This window comes from Notothenia coriiceps, unplaced genomic scaffold (assembly GCF_000735185.1).
Source record: "Notothenia coriiceps isolate Sejong01 unplaced genomic scaffold, NC01 NC01_scaffold00023586, whole genome shotgun sequence".
Taxonomy (NCBI): Eukaryota; Metazoa; Chordata; class Actinopteri; order Perciformes; family Nototheniidae; genus Notothenia; species Notothenia coriiceps.
In genome coordinates, this window is record NW_011356287.1 from 414,546 (window position 1) to 423,415 (window position 8,870).

The following is an 8,870-nucleotide window of genomic DNA, read 5'->3' on the forward strand; positions in this document are numbered from 1 at the left end:
TCTTTTTAAAACTCATTTAAAAGCAACAAGCTCATACATGTGATGCAATGGTGCCACCTAGCGGTCAAGTGTGATACTGCCCCATCCAGTGATGGAAAATACCTGCAGCTATGTTGGGAATTTCCACAGGGCATGCCTACCATCTTCTGGGGAATTGCGGAATTACAATGAGTCACTTTTTATGACCTGTTGCTCTTAAGGTGGACTTCCATAATGTGTCCCCACAGAGTGATCAAGTGACGTCAAAAAGTTACGCACTGACCCTCAAATGGTGCCAAAAAGCTGTCATGGACTGTTTAAAAATTACACAACACTTAAGTGACCTTATTTGGATATTTTCACATGATTTTGTTATAGATGTTACTTTATTTAATCAGAATGTTGTAGAGATGTCTATATGATTCTTTAAAAAGGACTTTCCCTTAATGTTTTATCTGCTGTGAATCACTTGTTTGGGGTGTCTTTAATACGGTGTATTGCTTTGCCAGGTATTTTTTATGATACTCCTGCAAACTCGTCCTCTCTGATGGAGAGAAGCAGCAGTCCGGACGGGTGGGGGGAGTAGCCGGAGGACAGGGGCTCCTCTCCCCTTGGTTTGAGTAGAGAAGCAGCCTGAATGGAGAGCCGCTCCACCTTAAGACCTCAGCGGCCCCTCTCTGCTCCCTCTCCCCGGGCAGCAGAGCCTCGCAGCCCGGCCACGGAGCACCACAGCCGGCTTGGCATGAAGGAAGGTGAGTACGACTCCTGGAGACTTGGTTACCTCTGGATCTGATGCCATCTCCCTCTCCTGTTGCACTACAACACATCCTCCACTGCTGCCTGTCGACCTGAGTTATGTTTACTCAGTTTAGAAAGCAGTGGCACACTTTGAGGTTATCATATCATAAATGAATAATCTGTTAACATATGATTCATATGTTTAAGTCATATTAGTCCCGGGTAATGACTGTACATGTACATCTTGTGACAGTCAGAAGGAGAAAACATGTCTCTGCCCAAAGCTCTCTGTCCTCCACAATGATTGATTATATGGCAACGCGCCAGGTCGCTGGTGCGCACGGGATTTGGCCAGTCTTAGATCAAAGAGCCCTTAAGAAAGGGGTGGTCCTGAGGCAGGGGGATATAAGGAGGGACCTGCTCTGATCTGACTGAAAGGCAACAGCAGAGAACAGAGTAAACGGGCCAGCAGAGGAAGAACCTGCCCTGAACTCACACACAGAGCTGGAAACTGAAACATCTGCTGAGAGAAACAGACCTGTTGGATTTACTGCCGACATCCAGCTTTTATTTGTACTTAATAAAAGGATTTTTTTCTGCAACAAGTCCGCCTTGCACATACATTTGAATGAGTTTTTCACTGGATTTGATCCCTTTTTAGTCTATACGAGTGTGCGTAATTTTGGAGACAGTTTTGTGGAAGTTCAAAGACTTTGCTTTTGTAGCTGATAGTGGAAAACCTTTTAAAGGATTTATTTGCTTCCTCGTAGAGGCTTTACTCTCAACTTGTTTTTACACTTGTTGGATTTCACAGCTTTATGATGAGTTTTTTACACGTTTCCATTGGTTTATTCGTCGCTCTGTGCGTCAGCGGGGTGCTCAGCGCCTGGGAGGAGAGCACCGTGGTCCCGGTCCGGCTAGACCCAACGGCCCGGTGGAAGAGCGAAACCGAGTCGTGGCGGACTCTTTCCGCGGAGGAGCAGGAGAAGGAGGCGGAGATGAGGGAGTACAGGTTGGACGTATTTGGCAAAGAGCTGGTGTTGCAGCTAGAGCCTGACCAGACCTTCTTGGCGCCGGGGTTTGTCTTCCACATTGTGGGGACTCCTGAGTCCGAACCCACACAGGAACCAAAGAGCGGAGCCGAGCCGGGCTGCTTCTTCTCCGGCACGGTGAACGGAGAGGATCACTCCGCCGCGGCGCTCAACCTGTGCCACGGGCTCAGGGGCGGATTCTACTTTCAGGGGGAAGAGTATTTCATCCAGCCCCAAAACTCTAATGACTTCACGGGCACCGAGGAGGATGTCCACACGATCCGCCGCAGAGGTCGGGCAGCTCTGGCTGAGGAGGGGAGCTCAAAGTGCGGGGTCAACGAGGACGAGGCGAGGGTGCCAACAAATCTGGAGGACGAAGCCAAGCACGGAGCAGCTAACGCAGAGCAGACAGGTGAGCTGCAGGAACACTTTACGCGCTTTTACGCATTTCAGAAAGCTCACACTTTCCAAGCAACAACCTTATAAAAGTGGCCAAAAAAAAAGAAAGCGAGTTTTATTTGTATTATATTTATTTATGTCAAAATGTCAACTTATCTAAAGCTTTACACAAAAAATAAGCCTCACTTTTATGAGTAGTCAAACTGCTGTCAGCTGGAGTTGTGCCAGGCTGCACAGCATGCCCAATGGACCCAGCTACCTTTTTTGACAGCGCCGTCTACGCACTACCAGAAATGAGGAAGGGAGGGAAGAGAGGGGGGTCGAGCCTCTCCAAGGGGAAAGAGGAGGAGGCGTGACGGAGGAAGGGGAGGGGAGCAGCGGGGTTGGAGCCAGCCAGAGTCCGGCCGTGCTGAGACGTGTAAACTCGCCTCCTGGTACAACTCGCACCGGCAGACATTTCACCCCCCTCCAGAAAGGATTTTCCTCCCCTTCGATTAGTTTTCCACCAGAGAAGGTCATTTTAGGAATGTGAACCCTGCGGAGGAGGAGCCTCCGGTGGTGGTGTGACGCTGAGTCATCCCTCTGAATAAAACCCTTTGTAGAGCTGAAACATAAAAAGTGCAGTAAAATCAGGAGTGTAATATAATAGCTGCTCACATGACCTTTGCACCCGGTTTGACCTCTTTCTCTCCTCCCCTCAGCTCACCACAGGAGCAGGCGCTTTGTCTCCACACCTCGCTACCTGGAGATCATGCTGGTGGCTGACCAGTCCATGGCTGAGTTCCACGGCGCCGGCCTGAAGCCCTACCTGCTGACCATCATGGCCGTGGCCTCCCGCCTCTACCGCCACCCCAGCATCCACAACTCCATCAGCCTGGCGGTGGTGAAGCTGTTGGTGGTGTACGAGGAGGAGCGAGGCCCCCAGGTGTCCTCCAACGCCGCCATGACCCTCCGCAACTTCTGCCAGTGGCAGCGGCAGCACAACCCGCCCAGTGACCGCCACCCCGAGCACTACGACACCGCCGTGCTCTTCACCAGGACGGTGAGTCAGAGGAGGAGTGGAGCAGAGACAGAAACAGAGGAGATAAAGGAGAAGTCAGACATTAACTTTGCTCTCTGTTTGCATGTTTAGGATCTGTGTGGCGCCCACTCCTGTGACACTCTGGGCATGGCAGATGTCGGCACAGTGTGTGACCCTGACAGAAGCTGCTCTATTGTGGAGGATGATGGCCTTCAAGCTGCATTTACTGTGGCGCATGAACTTGGTAAGTAGAAGTAGAGTTAGAAATGCTTCTATATCAAAATCAGAATCAGATGTATTGCCAACACATACAAGAAACATGCTATGGTGCAGACATAAACACATAATGAGGAAATAAGTTGTTAAAAAAGGAGCAAATGGCCCTTTTTTTCCTTTGATTGTAGCCTTTGCAGATGATTTACATACACAAACCTATACAACACACTACAGGAAAGGGAGAACCCCAAAAAGCATAATAGGCTGCCTTTAAATAATTTCCTCTCTGTCCTGCAGGTCACGTCTTCAACATGCCTCATGATGACGCCCAGATGTGCTCCGGGGTCAACGGTGCCCACTGGGGCTCCCACATGATGGCCTCCACCCTGTCCAACCTGGACCAGCAGCAGCCGTGGTCCCCCTGCTCCGCCCTCATGGTCACCACCTTCCTGGACAACGGCCACGGTCAGTGTCTGCTGGACAGGCCGGTCAAACCGCAGCCCCTCCCCCAGCCTCTGCCGGGCACCGTGTACGACGCGGACCACCAGTGCCGGCTGACCTTTGGGGACGACTCCCAGCACTGCCCTGACCTGAGCACCACCTGTGCGGCCCTGTGGTGCACCGTCACCACGTCCAACGGTCTGCTGGTGTGCCAGACCAAGAACTTCCCCTGGGCTGATGGGACTTCCTGCGGCCATGACAGCTACTGCCTGGCCGGGCAGTGTCTCACCAAGAGCCAAGCCGCAAAACACCAGGTAGGAACTAGCCTCCAGAAGTGTTAGCCTTTAGAAGTGTTAGCCTCATAATTATTAGCCACCATAATTATTAGCCACCATAAGTATTAGCGTCTGGAAGTACTGAATCAGATTTGTAATGCTCATGTCTCTGGTGCTTTCAGACTCCTGTCAATGGCGGATGGGGGCTTTGGGGTCCGTGGGGTGACTGCTCTCGAACCTGCGGCGGGGGGGTACAGTATTCCTTCCGCTCCTGCGACAACCCTTTGCCCAAAAACGGGGGCAAGTACTGCGAGGGGAAGAGGATCCAGTACCGCTCCTGCAATACAGAAACCTGCCCCGATAGCAACGGTGAGACATACTTTCTATCACAGGAATAAGATTGAAGAGATGTTCTTGAACCAAACTGAGTGTTTCTCAGGAAGAAGGGATGTTTTGATGTTTCTTGCACGTTGGTGTGAAAGTTAGCATGCTCAACCTGCAGTAAATCTGACCCCCGCTCTGTTTTCTTTCTCAGGCCTGTCTTTCCGCGAGGAGCAGTGCTTGGCGCACAACGACATGTCGGCCCAGGTGTCGCTGGGTTCAGGCGAGGGAGTCGAGTGGGTGCCCAAATATGCCGGAGTCTCACCCAAAGACCGCTGCAAGCTGGTGTGCAGAGCCAAGGGCACCGGATACTTCTTTGTCCTCAAATCTAAGGTGAGAGGGGTTGGATTACACTGATAAACTGAGGTGGAAGAAGCATTCAATGTTTCCTATAATAATTATGTTCCTCTACTTAAATAACATTTTGTAGGACTTTTACTTGTAATGTAGTATTTCAAGATCATAGTTTTTGTACCTTTACTTAAGAAAAGGATCTGAGTACTTGATCTCATAACTCTTACCTGTGCAGACCTGCAATCTGAAGAATCAGCTGTTGTAATTTCCCTCAGCCCCCAGGCAAAGACTTTGACTTGTTTGTGACTCATATGTAGCTCCATGCAGAGTTGGCAGGGTTAAAAAATAAATTAAAAATCTGATCCCTTTACAACAAACACAATATACTATTTGTTTGTTTTTTAGTTAGTAATCTTGCTAGTAATCCCCAAATATATTTTTTTTACTAGTAACCTGATAGAGTAATCCATTACTCCCCTGACTCTACCTGACTCTAACCTCTGTCTCTCTGCTGCCCCCAGGTGGCTGACGGGACCCCCTGCAGCCCAGACTCCACCTCGGTGTGTGTCCAAGGCCAGTGTGTGAAGGCCGGGTGTGATCGTGTCATCGGCTCCAACCGGCGCTTCGATAAGTGTGGAGTGTGTGGAGGAGACGGATCGACCTGCAAGAAAGTGTCCGGCTCTCTGGAGCGTGCCAGGTAAATATATCTCACGCACAAATATCTATATAAAGTATAAATATTGGATACTTCCGTCTCTCTGTACACACCAATTTGTTGTGCCTCAGTCTGACCTCTGTCACTCTCTGTTTCAGGCCTGGGTACCAGGATGTTGTCACCATTCCTGCCGGCGCCACCCACCTGGACGTGAAGCAGCGCGCCCCCGGCAACGGTCGTAACGACAACAGCTACCTGGCGGTGCGCCGGCAGGACGGCACCTACCTGCTGAATGGAGACTACAAGCTGATGACCATGGAGACGGACATCGCCCTGCAGGGGGCGCTGCTGCGCTACAGCGGCTCTTCCGCTTCCCTGGAACGCCTCCGGAGCTTCTCCCCGCTCCCAGAGCCCCTCACCATCCAGGTGCTGTCTGTCGGGGAGGCCCCCAGGCCCCGGGTCAAATACAGCTACTTTGCACCAAGACCCAACAACGCTGCCTCCATCTCCAACGGCAATGGAGGCCGCCGGCACTCCATCAACGCCATCAGGGAGGTGGGTGGAGCCGAGTGGACCCTCAGGGAGTGGGGTCCCTGCTCCCAGACGTGTGGCGGAGGCGTGCAGCAGAGGGAGGTGGTGTGTGCGGATCCCCAGGGCCGGCCCTCCAGAGACTGCCCTGAGGAGCTGCGCCCCCTGGCCTCACGCTCCTGCTCTGCCCAGCCCTGCCCCTCCTGGCTCCTCGGGGAGTGGTCGGTGTGTTCAAAGACCTGCGGGCGGGGTTTCCGCAAACGCCAACTGCGCTGCATCGGCCCCGAGGGGCGCACACTGACACACGACAGCTGTGACCCCAAAGAGCGGCCGAGACCCCTGCTGGAACTGTGCAATCAGAGCGCCTGCTGAAGACTGCTGCAGAAAAACACTCTGCCTCCTCTTCTTCCCATGGACAAGCTAAAGAGGCTAATGAATGTTAGCATCCAGAGTCCCACAATGGGTCCTCAATGACTGCAAACTATTTCCCCCTGAATCCATTTTGGGGCCACAGTGGCTCTGCAGCATCACTGGCTCAGTGCAGCACTCAGTGCAGCCTCCCTCAGGAGGAAGGGACTTCCTTGCTGCTTACCGTGACAATGTCATGCTTGTGTGTGAGCGAGTGGGAGAAAGTGTCTTTTGTGTTTTTTTTATGCATGTGTATATATATATGATGTTTGTCCAAGCTGGGCTGGACTGACACATAAGGGGTTTGGGGGTGGGGGAGGTAAATGCAGAGTATATACAGATAAAATGAAAGAGAAATAGCTCATTCTACTATACATCCCATCCGGTATGGAAAAAAATAGTCAGTGTTTAGTTTATTTATCACAAACCTGTAGCACTTCATCTTTGTTTTGCCAGCGGCACATTGTAACACCCCGTCGTCTCTAAAGGCCTCAGTACTCTGTACTCTGTGCTTTAGCCATATCTAACCCTTCAATGAGGGAACTCTTCAAAGACCAAAGAGGAGTGTGTGTGTGTGTGTGTGTGTGTGTGTGTGTGTGTGTGTGTGTGTGTGTGTGTGTGTGTGTGTGTGTGTGTGTGTGTGGAGACCTAAAGAGGGACTTGTCTCCTGCTACTACTTCATAAGTAAGTCTCTCCTGCCTTCTGCGAAGGCACCCGGTTTCTTTTTTCTACCGAGTCTTTTCCTTTTGTACAGAATATCCAAACATTATTTATTTTTGTACAGCCTGTTAAATATAATCATGTGGCTTTTTTAATATTATTTTGTATTTGTTGTTGAGATCACAGAAGGGAGTAGAATATATAGAGTATTTATACAGTGTTATATAAATATATATATATATATATATATATATATATATGGTCCTAGGTTCATGAATAAAAGTATCACATTGACTTGTGAAGTGCATGTCTTGTGTCTGTTTGTTGTTGCAAGGTGAACTGATTTGCACTGAGTTATTTTATTTTAACAGTGGAGCTGTTTTAAAGGGAACTCTGCCAATTCTTCTTCTTTAAGAGTTTAAAAACGTAAATGTGTTCCCTCAAAGTGAAAGTAGTGTAAATAGCTTTTAAATGATAATTATGCACTTACATAAAATGAGAATGCATTTTGTAATTCAGGTTTCATCCACTAGATGGCACTATGACATCGATTATGTTTTGCGCAATTAAAAAATACACTAACATAAAAGATAAACAAATGATAAACATTGCAGGAAAAATTATTGGATGGCTAATTTGGAGCTTCCGCCATTAAAAAAAAAGTAAAAAATCAAAGATCAATATACAAGCAATACATTGAATACAATAATGATGGCAAACTTTGAGAACAACATAGACTACAAATAAATCAATTTCTCAAAAACACTATTATATTCACAAAATAAGTGTTGTATTTTCCACTGCTTTGTCCTCTTTATACTCCTCTGGGTTGAATTCCCTGCCCCCTAACTTTCTGATCCAAAGTACCTCAACCCCATCACTTAAAATCTGAAGCCTGCATGTGTGGCACTTCCTGTTTGGCCCCGAGGAAGACGCTCCCCGCCTCCTCGGCTCCCACTGCAGCACAAAGGAAATCATTATCCTGCAATTATGGATGGTTAAGAAGAAGATTGGCATGTCTGTAATCAGCATAATGGCATAATGTGTCTGTAAACAAGTCGTGTAGGGCCAGGGCCGTCCCTCCCTACAGGCCGATCATGCAGGCTGCATGGGGCCTCACATTGCGCAGGGGGCCTCGCGCAGGGGGCCTCGGTTTAGGAGCTTGGCTTGTGCGCAGTTCTCTGCACAGTTCTCCGCGCAGTTTTCAGTGCAGTTCTCCACGCACGCATGATTATTATTATTAGTAGAAGTAGTTTATTTGCATTAATTATATTTTTATCTTTTTGAGGCTAGTATTTTCACTATATTCATTCTGTAGTGCACTATTAAGATCAAAACATATCTTAAGTCTGCTTGAATGATGGATTTCTTGTCTGCATTGGTCCAGAACCTCCCAAAGATGCCACAACAAAAAACTGCTCTGGAGATGTTGTCATTTCTCCACAAACGTGAGTTACAGGAACTGTACCCAAATCTCTGGATTGCCCTCCACATTGCAGTAACTCTTCCTGTTACAGTTGCGTCTGCTGAGAGAAGCTTTTCCAAACTGAAGCTTATGAAGACTTACCTCCGGTCGTCAATGGCACAAGAACGCTTAAGTGGCCTGGCTACCATAACCATCAACACACACTGTTGGCACAGCAGCTATCATACGATGACCTTGTCGATGACTTTGCATCGAGAAAATGCAGACGTATTCACCTGTAAACGCATACCGAACGACATACATGCACATTTACCATTTACCTCACTGTATAAAAAACTGTGACTGTTGATAATAATAATAAACAGGAATTATATTTGGAAAGTAGCCTACTTTGTTTCCAAACTAAAATGTTTCACTC

General features: G+C 48.7%; 1 protein-coding gene across 1 annotated transcript; it reads left to right on the top strand.

Moving 5' to 3' along the window:
• Positions 1-1,167: 1,167 nt before the first annotated feature.
• Positions 1,168-7,240, top strand: adamts1 (ADAM metallopeptidase with thrombospondin type 1 motif, 1). Its single transcript, XM_010781805.1, has 8 exons — positions 1,168-2,160; positions 2,849-3,189; positions 3,280-3,412; positions 3,682-4,139; positions 4,283-4,469; positions 4,636-4,814; positions 5,297-5,472; positions 5,589-7,240. The coding sequence occupies exons 1-8, from the start codon at positions 1,536-1,538 to the stop codon at positions 6,328-6,330; spliced, it is 2,841 nt and encodes a 946-aa protein (XP_010780107.1). The 5' UTR covers positions 1,168-1,535; the 3' UTR covers positions 6,331-7,240.
• Positions 7,241-8,870: the final 1,630 nt, after the last annotated feature.